General features: G+C 46.0%; 1 protein-coding gene across 1 annotated transcript in view; it reads left to right on the top strand.

Moving 5' to 3' along the window:
• Positions 1-17,963, top strand: part of LOC107121777 (adenylate cyclase type 10-like) — a 107,823-nt gene that overhangs the window by 4,779 nt on the left and 85,081 nt on the right. Inside the window, exons 2-6 of the mRNA XM_015424767.1 lie at positions 1,820-1,921; positions 4,562-4,666; positions 7,476-7,514; positions 8,574-8,717; positions 12,712-12,917. Coding sequence (XP_015280253.1) covers positions 1,820-1,921; positions 4,562-4,666; positions 7,476-7,514; positions 8,574-8,717; positions 12,712-12,917 — 596 coding nt within the window. The remainder of the gene's footprint in view (positions 1-1,819; positions 1,922-4,561; positions 4,667-7,475; positions 7,515-8,573; positions 8,718-12,711; positions 12,918-17,963) is intronic.

The raw sequence follows: 17,963 nt of genomic DNA on the forward strand, positions 1-17,963 counted from the left end.
GCCTCTGCCTAGGGGGCAGCTGACATCATTCTCCTCTCCCAACTGAAAATTCCAACTGCCTTGTGGGGGGGTGAGTTTGAGGTGTGGAATGGAGTGTAGTCCAATCAGCTTCCATATGTAAATGACCTTGGAACGCTGGCCGGGACTGCACAAAGCAGCCAATGAACCCAGCCAGTGTCTTCCGAGTGGCAGTTTTTTCGGCCTAACACTAAAGGGGCCAATTTTAGAATTCTGGCACACACTACTCTTTTATAATAAGGGAGAGATGCATGGGATAGAGCAGGTTGAGAAAGAAGTACTTTTCTCCCTTACATGGTATAGGTTTACGAAATTATGCATGGGATAGGGAAGGTCAAGAAAGAAGTACTTTTCTCCCTTTCTCACAATACAAGAACTCGTGGGCACCCAATGCAATTAATGAGCAATAGAACAAGTAAAAGGAAGTACTTTACCCAAAGAGTAATTAACATGTGGAATTCATTGCTATAGGAAGTGGTAGCAGCTACAAGCATAGACAGCTTCAAGAGGGGATTGGATAAACATATGGAACAGAGGTCCATCAGTGGCTATAAGCCACAAAGTACAGATGGAATACTATGTCTGGGGCAGTGATGCTCTGTAATCTCGGTGCTTGGGGAGCAACCTACCTTGCAGGATGGTTTTTGAGGATAAAATGGAGGAAGAAAGTAAAATGCTGAAGACTAGCTGGCCATCTTATTTTTGGCCACTGTGTGACAGAGTGTTGGACTGGGTGGGCCATTGGCCTGATCCAACATTGGCTTCTCTTATGTTCTTATGTTCTGTTAATAAGATTTCAAGGCTATCATCTTTCAAAAGTCAATGTTCCCTTCATCAGTCACCAAAAAGGGAGCTTCGACTCTTGAAAGTTCCTACCCTGAAAATCTTGTTGGTAAGTTTGCTTTTAAAGGTGAGTGAAAAATCTACTACTCCCGGAGATCTTGCGTGCTGTTAGAATTGCAATCTGAGCAACCTAACCAGAATAACCACCTGAAAGGCTAGTGCGGTGGAATCCATCCATGAACACAATAGCAGAGTTATTCATTAATCAAGTTGCCTGAGAATTCTTCTCTGAGTAGAGGTATTGGCCTAACAGGTATGCCATTCATTAATCAAGTTGCCTGAGAATTCTTAGCGTAACAGGTATGACAAATGTTTTGTGTGTGTGAAATGCACAGGAAGAATACCTGTGTAGGGGAAACAGAAGGAAACTTGCATAGTTTTGCACTCTTCTTTCATACAGAGCACATTATTCACAAGTTTGATACAAGATGGAGCTTCTCTGTACCTCTGGAATAGAGGGAACCCTGGAGACTGTGGCTCTCAGCATGGGAATAGGTCTTTGGGTGACAGCAGGCCCCTGGAGTGGGCGGTGAGAAGGCAGTTAAATAATTTTTATGTTGGTGGTCTCTTCTTATTGAGAAAATGGGTGTTTCGTTTGGAGATTATCGCCCACAGATCTTAGCATGAGAAACACATCATACAGAGAGAGATACCAAACAGCTTTGGCTGGCCTCTGACCGTGCTTCTCTAACATTAGGTAGCTAATGAGCATACCTAGCTTAGCAACACTTGTTCAAGGAGGCATCACTTTCACGGGAGGGGGTAGCTGCTGTCAGTCCATTGTGACACATACCTTGGCAACACAGAGACTAAAGTAATGGGCCAGGCCCTCACTCTCGAGGGACCGTTGCAGGAGACTGGAGGCCTTCGCATCTCTGGAACTCTGCCGCGATGAGTCCGCCATCGCCAACCACAGGGGCTGTCCCCCATAAGACTGAGATCTCCACCATCGGTAAAGTAGCCGCTCACATCCCTGACCTTATCGTGTTTGGTGACCTCTCCCAGGAGATACCATCCATTGAAAATTTCGATGGCGTCCTGCTCTTTATCGACATCTCAGGTAGGCAAAGCTCAGTAGGCAATGACCGAGGGTGTGTGTGTGTGTTAAGGATATGTGTTGGTTTTAAAAGTACTTTCTCGGCCTGAATCCCTACAGAGCTGCTGCCAGTCAGTCGGCAAAATGACATATAAATCCAAAGTCAAAATTCAGTCAATAAGATGTCCATTCCAAACGCATAGTGGACATATTCCTGCCTGTCTGGGCAACCTCAGCATCCGGGGGGGAAGAAAGAGGGTTAATGCACATACCGCAGTGACACAAAAACACATATTGGCGCCCAGACCTGGATAGCCCAGGCGAGCCCGCTCTCCTCAGATCACGGAAGCTAAGCAGGGTCGACTCTGGCAGGTACTTGGATGGGAGACCTCCTCGGAATACCATAGGTGGGAGGTGGGGGCAGGCTTTATTCAGCCGCCTCTCTGAATATCCTCCAGACCCCCAATAGGGGTGAGTCACCAGAGGTCACTATGACTTCCAGATGTGCACACGCACATAAAGGTATTGCATGTTATTTTTATTGATGGAATGCCAAGTTTTGCCATGTTGGTCAGAATGTGGCATTTCTTTCGTGTACATTTCTTCTTCTTTTTTAAAATATTTATTAAGAAGAATAAAGCAACATAACAACATATTCAAACATGTCAAAAGAACCAACCATTACAGTAAGTGATTAACCGAAGAGAAACTTAGAAACACAAACAAACCCAACCCGTCTACGTAATAATAAACCTTAATCGCCATCCTTTAGCCTGTATACTGATGAGTGGTGCGAATAAAACCGGCTTCTTGAAAAGTGATCAAGCTAATGTGTTGTATCCTACACGCTTGAACGTGTACATTTCTGATGTAGTCTAAATTGCACTGTATCAATTTGCTACTTTTCAATCTACAGTATTTACTTAAACGCCAGCGAAGGGTAGTCCCCCCCCCCATGCCATCTTGTTATCTTAAATCCACATACAAGTTACATTTGTATCTAATAATTCTTTTTAAAAAGTGTATAAGTTTTTTTAAGGGGGGGGTTATCTGACATTCAGCGTCACCTTCCTTTCTACTAAATATGGTAATAACTTTCAGGATGGAAATTGCCCCCCTGTAGACGCCTCAGGCAATAAGCAGTATGTTGCTGTTCTGACGGACAGAATCCCCAGGCCAAAAGGGGGGGGGGGTAAAATGCCAGATTCGATTCAACCGGCTTTTTGTTCAGTTTCTCCCAGGGCTTTTTTAATAGAAAAAGCCCAGCAGGAACTCATTAGCATAATAGGCCACACCCAGCAGCAGAAACTCATTAGCATATTAGGTCACACCCCTGACAGCACAGCTCATTGGCATATTAGTCCACACCCCCATGTTACCAGAAGTGTGCTCATCCAGCCACACCCACCTTTTGCTTCTTATCCTGTTTACCTTGTTTGTTGTCAAAACCCAGGGCTTTTTTGTAGCAGGAACTCCTTTGCATGTTAGGCCACACACCCCTAATGTAGCCAATCCGAACGAGTTTCTGGAGTTGGGTGTGGCCTATTATGCTAATGAGTTCCTGCTGGGCGTGGCCAACTTGGGAGCCAGCCAGAACTCTGTTCCTGTGTGTTCCTGCCCAAAAATAACCCTGGTTTCTCCTAACTCCCTTCTCCCTATAGCCACCTTCCCATATGGCTTTTATTCACATGGGTTCCCTGATCCACAGTGTAACTTTTGCATCGTCAAAAGGGATCCCCTCCTGCCTCTTTCATCAATGGGAAAGCTAATAAGGTACAGGCCAAGATCTGTCAGACATCTTATCCAAGACTGTTGTCACATACACACAGGAAACACAGTCACTGGATCCAACAACGTCAACTACAACATCTCAGGCACATTCACTTGCTCCTCTTCTAACATCGTATATGCTATTAAATGTCAACATCGCCCTTCGACTCTCTACATAGGACAAACAGGACCAACCGTACGCCAAAGGATAAATGGACACAAATCTGACATCAGGAATCACAAGACTGAGCAACCTGTAGAAAGGGAAACACTTCAGCCTTCCAGGACATTCAATGGCTGACCTCAAAGTAGCTGTTTTATTGCAAAGGAACTTCAGGAACAGAATGGAAAGGGAAATTGATGAATTATAAGTTATTACAACACTCAGAACAAACACCCCTCCAGGACTTAACAGGGATATTGGTTTCTTATCCCATTACATATGCTAACTCGTTCAATCCTCACATATACATTCTCCCCAAGAAGGGCTATACATTCCCTATATTTTAATGTGAGTTTTTTAAAAAATAGTATATTATTATAGTGATTGTAATGCAATGCGATATTTTGTTGATCTCTAAACAGATGACAACCAGAAACCAAGCTTGTCATTTTTTTTATCTGTTAAAAAAAACCCTCACTATTTTGCATGTTAATTTAACAAGCCACCATCTATATATACAACTATGATCTATAATTCCACTTCATTGTCTGATGAACTGTACATGCACACGAAAGCTCACGCCTTGAATAAAACTGTTGGTCTTAAAGGTGTCACTTGACTCTAACTTTGTTCTATAGTAAACCTCCCAGCCACCTTTTCCCATTTTCCAAACTTCTGTTGCACAATTCATGCATCCTACTGTGAATGACAAATGTTTATGTCCCTTAAAGGTTTCACAGCATTGACGGAGACCTTCAGCTTGAGCTCAAGCTTAGACTATGGGGCTGACCAGCTCACCCAGACGCTCAATCAATATGTGGGTAACATTGTGGAGGGTGAGTATGGCAGCAGTGAAGATAATCTGTCGCAAGAAGAATGACCTATCTCCCCTCTTCATAGCTTTGCTAGAAGTCAAGGGCTTTGCTTGTCCAGACAAACAGCTTCCAAATGCACAGTTATTGCTCATTGGCTGTTTAGTTTCTGATACTGAATTTTACCATGTGCTCAAATAGCAATACATTGTTGTTGGGAAAACACCCCAGCTAGTAAAGTCATCGATTACATTTTTGTCCTCCCTCTCTCCTTTCTTTTATCCTCACAACAGACCCGTGGGATAGTTTAGGCCAAAATATGACTGCGAGATTACTGTTGCCAGTTTGGTGTAGTGGTTAGGAGCGCAGACTCTAATCTGGGAGAACTGGGTTTGATTCCCCACTCCTCCACATGCAGCTGCTGGTGTGACCTTGGGTCAGTCACAAGTTCTCTCAGAGCTGTTCACTCAAGAGCAGTCCACGAAAGAGCTCTCGCGGCACCACCTACCTCACAGGGGGTCTGTTGAGGGGAGGGGAAGGGAAAGGAGATAGTAAGCTGCTCTGAGACTCCTTCGGGTAGTGAAAGGCGGGATATAAATCCAATCTCCTCCTCCTCCTTCTTTTTCTTCTTTGAAATTCCTGGAGATTTGGGGGTGAAGCCAGGGGGAGGGCCTGGGTTAGGGGAGGGGAGGGACCTCGGTGGAGTACAATGCCACAAAGTCCACCCTCCAAAGCAGCCATTTTCTCCAGGTGAAACTGATCTCTGTGATCTGAAGATCAGTTGTAATGCCAGATGTCCAGGACTCACATGGAATTTTGCAAACTGACGGGAGATGCACAGAACTGATCACCTAGGTAACCTCAGTGAAACCTGAAAGGATCATATCTAGGGATGTAGGGTTGCCAAGTCGAAAATCGTCGGGAGCAGGGGACTCCCGTCCTGTGTCCTATGCGCGTGCAAGAGGGAAACATAGAGTTTCCCCCTCGGATGGTCATGGCCCCGCCCCCAGCGTGCCCGGTTTCATAACGTCACTTCCTGGTGACACGCACGACGGGGATGCGTTCCCCCCGGGGCCTGATCCGCCGGCAGCAGGGAACAGGTCTCTGGGGAGGGGTTTTCCCCGCCGCCCCGGGGGGACTTGGCAGCCCTATAGGGATGCCAGTCTCCAAGGTGGGACCTGGGGATCCTCCGGAATTATAGCTCATCTCCAGACCACAGAGATCAGTTTTCTGGCAAACCCCCCCCAACCCCTGCAGGTGGTAGGCTCACCATTCCCCCCACTGGGAATGCCCACTTTCAGGGGCCCCGATCCTCCAGCCCGGATCTAGCCAGCAGAAGGGGAACCCCCCCCCCAAGTACTGCATTCACACCAACATGCCCAGGACCATGATGTCACCTGGAGGTGATGTCATCGTGCCGGGCACATTGCAGGAGGGCACCCAATTGTCCGGGAGCGAGAGAAGAACCTCCCTGCCAGCAGCCAGGTAAGGTCTGGCAACCCGAGCCGGTGGCCGGGGGGGACCTGGCAACCCTAATCACATCTCAGTGGCAGAGTTAATTCTATGAATGCAGAAAGCTCCAGTTCAACCCCTGGTATTATCAGACAAAGTATCTCAGGCAGCAGGACTGGGATAAATTGCTGCTTAAGAGTTTCAGGAGCTTCCACTTGTCCTAGGAGACAGAGGCTGAAGTCCTAAAAACACTTTCCTGGGAGTAAGTTCCATTAATTGAAATGGGGGGTTCTTCTGAGTAGACCTGTTTAAAATTGCTACTAAAGTCAGAGGGACCAAAGTCTAGACTGTAAAAGGCAGTGGAAGTCCTAAGAGTGGCCATCAGTCTTCACAGAGGTCCATTCTGCATCTGGCATTTGCTCCACTTTTTCTCAGCACTCAACCTGGTTCCCCCTTGCCTCGGACAATCTGTTTTCACTGCATTGCCTCGGATCCTGGTTTCTGCATTGGCTAGTGACAGCTTGCAATCTGTTTTGTTTTCAATGCTCCCTTCTGCATTGGCATGCAGATTTTCCTGTGTCAGTACTTGCCTCAGCGGTCATTAGCCACCTGAGCCAAGTAATTCGTAGCGAGGTGATACATACAGAGGGGTGAATAGGGGTGGGGGAACTGATGGAGATCAATGAAGCTTTGCCAAGTTGTCTGCTTAATGTTCCCTTCAAATCGGAAGTGGTGGAAGGAAAAGTTGACGCTCAAAACCACATTCATATTCTCCTGGGCAGCACCGTACTGCTGCGAAGTCACCCCTGCCATAAATCTGTGCAGAGGGTACCATAAAACCCGATGAACAAAGAAAGGGAAAGCAGCACACAGTATAGAGGGAGATTAACCTCCCAATGTGGCTGTGGAATAACTGAGAGGAAATAGATGGGTGCAGAATCAGCCAGAGCTAAGAAGACGAGTATACCCATAGCTGTGCCTCAGTCTTAATTTCAGTTTGTACCAGTTTGAAAATACCATGACATCCTCCAAAGAATCCTGGGAACTGTAGTTTTGTTTTCTTTATTTTAACATTGAGAAGAATTTCACCGTCGCCCAGAAATTCTTCCATGGAGAAAAAGAATGACTGTTAAACAATTTTAGATGTTTCCCATCTACCTTGTTAATGCAAAATAGTCATTGCCAATGAGTTCTGACTCAAGGAATTCTGGTTCCAAGAACCACTGACTTATGTGAAGCTTGTGTGCTGGTGTGTGTCATTTTGGTTGTCTCAATATGAGATTTTACACGGCTTACAAAATGTCATTGTAAATTTCTCCCCAATCCAGTGCAAATTTATTTATTCCCTGTGCTTTTTCCTCTCGCTTTCTTTTATCAACAGAGGTGCTGATTTTTGGAGGCGACATACTGAAATTTGCAGGTACAGATTGCAGAGAAAGATGTTTAAATTTTTTTGGAGAGCATAGGATATGAATCTTGTAAATAAATATCAATCAATCAATAATTCATTATTAACCAGTTTGGGGAATAATAGCCTGTTTGAGTCTGAAAAGGGAGTCTAGTAACTTTCATCTGACTATCAAATAGGTTAAAACTGTACGTACGCCAAATACCAGCACTTTAAGCTACAGATGCCGAAAGTAATTGATTAGCATTATGCAAATACTCTGTTTCAGGACTGTTAGCTTTTCCCCCTGGGGCAGAGACCAAAGATGTTTTGTTTGAACATTTTCACACTGCTCAAGGAATGTCAGCTTTACAGTGGTTTAGAAATTGTACAAGGCAGGAGTCTCTAACCTTTTTGAGCCTGTGGGCACATCTGGAATTCTAACACGGTATGGTGGGCGCTGCAACAAGATGGCTGCTACAGAGACCCAGTTTGGTGTAGTGGTTAAGTGCGCGGACTCTAATCTGGGAGAACCGGGTTTGATTCCCCACTCCTCCACTTGCACCTGGCTGGATGACCTTGGGCAAGCCATAGTTCTGTCAGAGCTGTTCTCTCAGGGGCAGTTCTGGAAGGAGCTCACTCAGCCCCACCTACCTCACAGGGTGTCTGTTGTGGGGAGGGGAAGGGAAAGGAGTTTGTAAGCCGCTCTGAGACACCTTTGGGGAGTGAAGGGCGGGGGATAAATCCAATCTCCTTCTCCTCCTCCTCTTCTTCTACAGGAAGCAGAGCCAGCCACAAAATGGCGGCCACAGCTTAACTTCAGTAACACAGTAATGTATAGATCCTTGTGCTGTGGTGGCAGCTGCTACCAAAGCAACATTTTAATAACTCTGCACAGCCAATCAAATCTCCAATAGTCCATCAAAAGCCTTGCTGGGCAAAATCCCTACCTGGCCCTTCCCACTTCCTGAAAATACTTGGAGGGCACCAGAGAAGGTGTCCGTGGGCGCCAGGGTGCCCACGGGCACCATATTGGGGGTTCCTGGTATAAGCGGGCAAATGAGTCCAGTCTTTTTTTCCCGTTCTCCGAAGGTGATGCGTTGCTGGCCCTCTGGAGGGTGGAGCGTGTGCATATAGACGACATCATCACTCTGGCGCTGAAGTGCAGCATGAGCATCCAGGAAGACTACGGAGTTCACGAGACAGACGTGGGGCTGACGATGCGAGTGAAGATAGGTACTGTCTCCCCTCCTTGGGCTTGTCGTAAGATGGCTGTCACCCAGGAGGGGGGGGGAATAGAAGCTGGCAAGACTGTTTGGGGTTCTTTGTTCTTAGGCCCTTTTATGATCCAGCGGATGACACAGATGCCCATCCACAGGAGCAGCCCTTGTTTTGATTCGCAGACTCTGTTGGCTCTTGAAATTGATGATGCAGACCAAGTACGAGGCTTTTCCTTCCATAACAGGGCTGCCAATTCCAGTTCTGGAAATCCCTGGAGATTTGGGGGCGATGCAAGGGGAAGCAGGACTTTGAGGAAGGGAGGGCGCATAGCGTGGATGTAATGCCACAAGTCCACCTTCCAAAGTTGCCGTCTCCTCCGGGGGTACTGATCTATGTAGTTGGGAGATGAGTTGGAATTCCAGGAGAACTCCAGGCCCCACCTTGAGGTTGGGAACCCTGTTCTAGAGGCATTGGGCTGAAGGAGCAGCTCAGAAGCTGCCTGATGAAGAAATTGGAAGAAGCTGAAAAGTCTCGTGTCCTCATTGGTGTCTCCTGATAATAACCAGTGGCGACGTTCAGACGCTGTGAGAAAATGTGGCTGAATTAAACAAGGCTGCTCCACTAACTATGGTTAATTTGAGTCTGTGGAGCCAGGGTTTGAAGCTGGTTTGTTAACTAACCTTAACTATGGTTTCGTGTACCATATGCATGCGGTGTCCTGATCTGGTCCCTGGTAACCCCCAATGAAACCACCGTATGTCCAGGCAAACCAGGACCTGAGTGATGGTCTGTAATCTGGATTCTGGTTTCACAAGTTAACCGTAGTTAAAACGGATACAGGTGGTCAGCTGTATTAGTCTGAAGCAGTAGAACAAATTTAGAGTCCCGTGGCACCTTTAAGACCAACAAAGGTTTTTTCAAGGTATGAGCTTTTGTGTGCAAGGCACACTTTTTCAAATACAATGGGATGGTAGGTGAGGTTCATATACAGACAGGGACTTAACAGCAAATTGTTACATGTTAATTTGCGGGTAAGTCCCTGTCTATAAATTTGAACCTTGAAAAGTACGGAGACTGACGAGTGAAAACAGCTCTCATACTTTATTTGTGGATCAGGAACGAGACAACTTGCTCGGCTCGCAGGCCAGCTGATATGGGTCCGGACACCCACACCCCAAACACACCCCACTCCCTGTATTGGCTATTTACAGTGGCCGAGAGTTCCATAGGCTCTCGGGCGGGAACCTAGCCCCCCTATTGGTGCGGTCTAGGATCCGCAGAGTTAATTGTCTTTGGAAGTGAAGCTCGATGGCTTCTGAGGACCATGTGGAGCCCTTGCCTCGCACGCCGTCTGGAATGAGTACATTACAAACCTTATGTACTAGTCCAATGTATTTGAAAAAGTGTGCCTTGCACACAAAAGCTCATACCTTGAAAAGCTCATGCCTATTAGCCACAAGGTATAGATAGGGACTCTGGGGCAAGTGATGCTCTGTCATCTTGGTGCTTGGGGAGGTCAACAGTGGGAGGGCTTCTAATGTCCTGGCCCCACTGGTGGACCTCCTGATGGCACTGGTATTTCTGGCCACTGTGTGATACAGAGTGTTGGGCTGGATGGGCCTTTGGCCTGATCCAACATTGGTGTCTCTTATGTTCTTATGTTCTAAACCTTTGTTGGTCTTAAAGGTGCCACCGGACTCTAAATTGGTTCGTAGTTAAAACGAATCATGATTTCATGGGAAGCCTGAACTGAGCCTGTTGCTCCTTCTAATAGCAAATTATGGTTGGGAGCCTATCAGTAACCCAGCAAACTGGGGCCATCCACAGTTCCTGTAAGCTTGAGGGATTTCCCAAGTATGCAGGAAAATTACTTTTTAAATTAAAAAAGAGAAGTCCCCCTCCTGACCCACTCTGAACACACACCAACTGAACCTTTTCTAGAAGCACAGAATGCTGAGGGTGGTTGTGCATGAATTAAAGGGGAGGAAGAAAACAAGAAAAGGATGTTCTGTTTCAGTCACTAAGAGTTTATAGCCCAGGGTGTGGTTTGAAGGCACATGATTCTGCAACCTTTTAAGAATTGGTTCGTTTCCACAATTAATATGGTCCGTTTGGTGTAGTGGTTAAGAGTGGCGGACTCCAATCTCGAAGAACCGGGTTTGATTCCCTACTCTGCCTCATGCAGCCACCTGGGTGACCTTGGGTCAGTCACAGTTCTCTCAGAGCTGTTCACTCAAGAGCAATTCTCTCAGAGCTCTCTCAGCCCCACCTACCTCACAGGGTGTCTGTTTGTCTGTTTGTTTGTTTATTTGGTTCAATTTCTATCCTGCCATTCCTGCAAGCGGGCTCAGGGTGGGTACAACATTAATATAAAACAAAAAATCAAGATTAAAACTATAAACTTAACCCTTAAGTGATGGCGATCAAACTACTCGAATGATAAAAGGGTTGGAACACTTTCCCTATGAGGAAAGGTTAAGGCGCTTAGGGTTCTTTAGCTTGGAGAAACGACGACTGAGGGGTGACATGATTGAGGTTTATAAGATTATGCATGGGAAAGAGCAGGTAGAGAAAGAGGTACTTTTCTCCCTTTCTCACAATACAAGAACTCGTGGGCACTCCATGAAATTGCTGAGCGGTCGGGTTAGAACGGATAAAAGGAAGTACTTCTTCACCCAAAGGGTGATTAACACTTGGAATTCACTGCCACAGGAAGTGGTGGCGGCTACAAGCATGGACGGCTTCAAAAGGGAATTAGATAAGCATATGGAGCAGAGGTCCATCAGTGGCTATTAGCCACAAGGTATAGATAGGGACTCTGGGGCAAGTGATGCTCTGTCTTCTTGGTGCTTGGGGGGGGTTCAACAGTGGGAGGGCTTCTAATGTCCTGGCCCCACTGGTGGACCTCTTGATGGCATTGGTATTTCTGGCCACTGTGTGATACAGAGTGTTGGACTGGATGGGCCTTTGGCCTGATCCAAGATTGGCATCTCTTATGTTGATGGCGATCAAACTACATCACAACTATTACAGTGGTGCCCTGGTATTAGACAATTAAAGGCAGAAAGGGCTAGATCCTCTAAGGGATTCCAAATCATGAGTACCCTACCTTGGGTAAACCAAGGCGGTTATCATTCTGTGTCCTCAAAAATTGAAGGCCATGGTACAGATGGTAACAGAGAGGTAACAGGACAGTAACTGGAGGGGCCAGTTGATGTTTGACATCTGCTGTCTCCCCTAAAAGTCTGGCAGAAGAGCTCTGTCTGACAGTCCCTGCAGATTGGTAAAAGGTCCTGCAGGGCCCTAGTCTCTAGTGGGAGCTCATTCCACCAGGTTGGGGACAGGGCCCTGGTCAAGGTCAGATGGATGTCTTTGGGGCCAGGAATCACCAGTAAGTGTTGATCTAATGAGTGCAAGGCTCAATGTGGCACATATGGGGAGAGGTGGGTCCAGTAATATGTTGATCCCTGGCCGCTTAAGGCCTTAAAGGCAGGGCTATTTTGGGGCAGGAACACAGAGGAACAGAGTTCCAGCTGGCTCCCGGGTTAACCACGCCCAGCAGGAACTCATTAGTATAATAGGCCACACCCAACAGCAGAAACTCATTAGGATTGGTTACATTAGGGGTGTGTGGCCTAACATGCAAAGGAGTTCCTGCTACAAAAAAAGCCCTGGGTTTGGACAACAAACAAGGTAAACAGGATAAAAGGTGGGTGTGGCTGGATAACCACACTTCTGGTAACACGGGGGGTGCGGCCTAATGTGCTAATGAGCTGTGCTGTCAGGGTTGTGGCCTAATAGGCTAATGTGTTTCTGCTGTTGGGTGTGGCCTATTATGCTAATGAGTTCCTGCTGGGCTTTTTCTACAAAAAGAGCCCTGCTTAAAGGTAAGTACCCACACCTTGAAACAGACCCAGGGAGAGGAAGGGAAGGAGATTGTAAGCTGCTCTGAGACTCTGAGTGAAGGGCGGGCTATAAATCCAACTCTTCTTCTTCTTTGTCTTGCTAGGACTATCTGCAGGCCACATCTCAAAAGTTATTGTTGGAAACAACAAGCATCAACATTTTGTGGTAATTGGCCGGGCAGTGGACGAGGTGCGACTGGCTCAGAACCTAGCAAAAGCTGGTGAAATCATTCTGTCACCCAATTGTTGGGAGCTCTGTTACCGGAAATTGATCGTGGTAGAAAAGATCCCAGATGAACGAGCTGTCAAGGTGAGCATGCGCAGAGCTGGGCTGTCATGAGAAACAGCTTCTGCTGGGGACGCTGTTTTGTTTCTATATCAAAAGTTTAGAAGGGTGCAGTAGATTCTGTGGTAAGAATAAAGCTAAGTTCAAAGCTAATTGCAAAATAAAAACTCCATAAGTCCCAAATCAGTACAGGAATGCTGGAAATATTATTTTATACTTAACAATATTTCTATAATTTTTTTTAATTAACAGCAAAAATAAGGTAGACTTGTACAAAGAATGTAAGGTTTTTTCTGCATGTGTTATTTCATCAGTTGTGTGCCTGTACTGCATCTTTTTTTTTCTTTACCGCCTGTGTTTTGCTCCTTCTAGAGGTCCCTTCTGTCTTTTTTAGTGGTTTCTCCAGGTTTTTTTATGAGCACTTTTAAAGTGCTACTTAGGGGGGGGAATGGAGAAACCGCTATGAAAGCAACCACTAGAGGGAGCAAAAGTGCTCCTTTTAAAAAGTGCTACTTGGGGGGGGGATGGAGAAACCGCTATGAAAGCAACCACTAGAGGGAGCAAAAGTGCTCCTTTAAAAAAGGAAAAAGTGCTATGAAAGATTGAAGCAACCACTAGAGGGAGCAAGACATGTGTGGCCACACAACTGACAGAAATAACACAGGGGGGGAAACCCCATGTCGGAAGCATTCAGACCAAGAAATAAGAGAATCTTTGCTTGGCATCTAAATAATACCAACAGAGGTAGTAGATAGACCTCTCGCGCGGGGGGCGGGTTGTGATGGTTTGCCTTCTCTGCAGTTGTTGTTGGTGCTGTTGAATGGCTGGCTTGCCCAGATGGGACATGGCAGACTGCCACATGGCAGGGGAGGCAAAAGACTGTGGTGGTAAGAGAGTGACTTCCCAAGCTCTTGCCTCTCCGGCTGTGGGAGCCATTGTGGGTTGATGGGCCAAGAAGCCCAAGCTCAGATAAGATATCCAGGAGGGATGACATGGATGGAGACAAGTAGGTTGACTGGGATGCCAGTCTAGGAAAATCTTTTAGGTAGCCTGGCTCACAGACACATTTGTTGCCAGATTGTGGTGTAGATCTCCCTCCTTTGACAGCTACTCTGCAGCGCAGTGAAGAAGATCTGTCTGTGTAACCTCCTAAACTGCGTTGCCCAGAAGACACCCTTGGGACATTGTGCCTCTAAGGCAAGGGGAAATGGCTGCTAGGGTCCCTTTCTGGGTTTTGGAAACAGGGTTGCCAACCTCCAGGTCATACTTACCATCATATCTTCATATTTACCATTATATCTTGGTCTTCATACTTTGGGCTGGGAGCAGACAGTCTCGGGTATCTTATAACTTTTGTATAACGTGACTACTTGCACTGCTACCTTCTAACTTAATTGCGAGTAATCACGAGTATTTAGATTACTTGCTGTAAACTCAGAACATTGTGACCTTGATCTTCATACTTTACTGTTTACAAGTTTGGATCTCTTTAGTTAGATAGTTACTTTCTGCAAGAAAATAATTGCACTTTGTTTGTTGTTGTTCAGTCGCACAGTCGAGTCCGACTCTTCGCGACCCCATGGACGAGCTCTCTCCAGGCCTTCCGGTCTTCTGCCGTCCTCTGAAGTTGGCTCAACTTCATGTTCGTTGCATCGATGACACTGTCTAACCATCTCATCCTTTGCCGTCCCCGTCTTCTTTGACCTTCAATCTTTCCAAGCATCAGGGTCTTCTCCAGTGAGTGCTCCCTTCTCATTTGGTGGCCAAAGTATTTGAGCTTCAGTTTCATTATCTGGCCTTCCAGGGAACAGTCAGGGTTGATTTCTTTTAGGATTGACTGATTTGATCTTCTTGCAGTCCAAGGGACTCTCAAGAGTCTTCTCCAGCACCATAGTTCAAAAGAATCTATTCTTCGGCACTCGGCCTTCCTTATAATCCAACTCTCGCAGCCATACATGACTACTGGGAATACCATTGCTTTGACCATGCGGACTTTTGTTGGCAGGGTGATGTCTCTACTTTTTATCATGCTGTTTAGGTTCGCCATCGCTTTCCTCCCAAGGAGCAGGCGTCTTTTAATTTCATGACTACTGTCACAGTCTGCAGTGATCTGGGATCCCAGGAACGTGAAGTCTGTCACTACTTCCACAGCTTCCCCTTCTATTTGCCAAGGAGTGATGGGGCCGGATGCCATGATCTTAGTTTTTTTGATGTTGAGCTTCAAGCCCACTTTTGCGCTCTCCTCTTTTACCCTGAGCAAGAGGCTCTTGAGGTCCTCTTCACTTTCTGCCATCAGAGTGGTATCGTCTGCATATCTGAGGTTGTTGATCTTTTCCCCAGCAATCTTAATTCCCGCTTGTGATTCATCCAGGCCAGCATTTCGCATGATGTACTCTGCATATATATTAAATAAGCAAGGCGACAATATACATCCTTGTCGTACTCCTTTTCCTATGCTGAACCAATCAGTTGTTCCATATCCGGTTCTAACTGTCGCTTCTTGGCCCTTATACAGGTTTCTCAAGAGACATGTGAGGTGGTCTGGTACTCCCATCTCTTTAAGGCCCTGCCATAGTTTGTTGTGATCCACACAGTCAAAAGCTTTAGCATAGTCAATGAAGCAGAAGTAGATATTTTTCTGGTACTCTCTTGCTTTCTCCATAATCCAGCGAATGTTGGCAATTTGATCTCTAGTTCCTCTACCTCTTCGAAACCCAGCTTGTACTTCTGGTAGTTCTCTATCCACGTACTGTTGAAGCCTAGCTTGTAGGATCTTGAGCATGACCTTGCTAGCGTGTGATATGAGTGCAATTGTGCGATAGTTTGAACATTCCTTGGCATTGCCCTTCTTTGGGATTGGAATGTATACTGACCTTTTCCAATCCTGTGGCCACTGTTGCGTTTTCCAAATTTGCTGGCAAATGGAGTGCAGAACTTTAACAGCATCATCTTCTAAGACTTTGAATAGCTCAACTGGAATACCATCACCTCCACTAGCTTTGTTGTTAGTAATGCTTTCTAAGGCCCATTTAACTTCACATTCCAGGATGTCTGGCTCGAGGTCAGTGATTATACCGTCGTGGTTGTCAAGGACATCGAGGTCTTTCTTGTATAGTTCTTCTGTGTATTCTTGCCATCTTTTCCTAATCTCTTCTGCTTCTGTTAGGTCCCTACCGTTTTTGTCCTTTATCATGGCCAGCTTTGCATGGAACGCTCCCTTGATTTCTCCAATTTTCTTGAAGAGATCTCTAGTCCTTCCCATTCTATTGTTTTCTTCTATTACTTTGCACTGTTCATTCAGGAAGGCCTCCTTATCTCTCCTTGCTGTTCTCTGGAAATCTGCGTTCAGTTGGGTAAATCTTTCCTTTTCGCCTTTGCCTTTCGCTTTCCTTCTTTCCTCTGCTATTTGTAAAGCCTCATCAGAAAGCCACTTTGCTTTCTTACATTTCTTTTTCTTTGGGATGGTGGTGATTGCTGCCTCCTGTACGATGTCACGAACCTCTGTCCATAGTTCTTCAGGCACTCTATCTATCAAATCCAGACCCTTGAATCTATTCTTCACCTCTACTGTATATTCATCAGGGATGCGATCTAGGTCAAACCTGAATGGCCTCGTGGTTTTCCCAATTTTCTTCAGTTTAAGTCTGAATTTTGCAATGAGTAGCTCATGATCTGAACCACAGTCAGCTCCAGGTCTTGTTTTTACTGACTGGATAGAGCTTCTCCATCTTTGACTGCAAATTATATAGTCAATCTGATTTCGGTGTTGCCCATCTGGTGATGTCCATGTGTAGAGTCGCCTCTTAGGTTGTTGGAAAAGGGTGTTCGCTATGACCAGTGTGTTCTCTTGACAAAACTCTGTTAACCTTTGCCCTGCTTCATTTTGCTTTCCAAGGCCAAACTTGTCTGTTATTCCAGTTACCTTTTGACTTCCTACTTTAGCATTCCAGTCCCCTATGATGATGAGGACATCATTTTTTGGTGTTAGTTCTAGGAGGTGTTGTAGGTCTTCATAGAACCGGTCCACTTCAGCCTCTTCTGCATCAGTGGTTGGGGCATACACTTGAATTACTGTGATGTTGAATGGTTTGCCTTGGAATCGGACAGAAATCATTCTGTCATTTTTGAGATTGTATCCCAGTACTGCCTTTTGCACTCTCTTGTTGACTATAAAGGCCACACCATTTTTTCTACGAGATTCCTGGCCACAGTAGTAGATATAATGGTCTTCTGAGTTAAATTCGCCCATTCCTGTCCACTTTAGTTCACTGATTCCTAGGATATCGATGTTCAGTCTTGCCATCTCATTTTTGACCACGTCAAGCTTACCTTGATTCATAGATCTTACATTCCAGGTTCCTATGCAGTATTGTTCTTTGCAGCATCGGACTTTCCTTTCACCATCAGACACATCCACAACTGAGCGTCCTTTCGGCTTTGGCCCAGCCGCTTCACTCTTTCTGGGGTTACTTGTACTTGTCCTCTGCTCTTCCTCAGTAGCATATTGGACACCTTCCGACCTGAGGGGCTCATCTTCCGGCGTCATATCTTTTAGCCTTTTGATACTGTCCATGGGGTTTTCTTGGCAAAAATACTGGAGTGGGTTGCCATTTCCTTCTCCAGGTGGATCACGCTTGGTCTGAGTTCTCTGCTGTGGCCTGTCCGTCTTGGGTGGCCCTTCACGGCATAGCCCACAGCTTCATTGAACTGCGCAAGCCCCCTCGCCACGACAAGTGAGTCACTGAGAGGTCGGCGGCCTCCCTCTTCCAACAGCTGGAGTGCTACATGAACAAACAGTGGATATTTCTGGGCCTGACCATGCATACTTCATAGAATGCATGGACTAGAACTAAGGGACTACAGTTCCCATGATGCAGTGAGACAATGTGCAAGCCTTCACACTCAATTTTTATAAAGAACGATGCTATAAACATGTAGAGTTATGGATGACTCCTTTCAAACCTAAGCAAAATTCATGGACCCAAGCACATTTCATTGACTCTTTTAGTGTTTCCCTAAAGCCAATCCGCAATAGCGCTATTGCAGAGAAGAGGAAGAAAAACGATGGTG

The sequence above is a fragment of the Gekko japonicus genome, unplaced genomic scaffold (assembly GCF_001447785.1).
Source record: "Gekko japonicus isolate JY-2015 unplaced genomic scaffold, Gekko_japonicus_V1.1 scaffold847, whole genome shotgun sequence".
NCBI lineage: Eukaryota > Metazoa > Chordata > Lepidosauria > Squamata > Gekkonidae > Gekko > Gekko japonicus.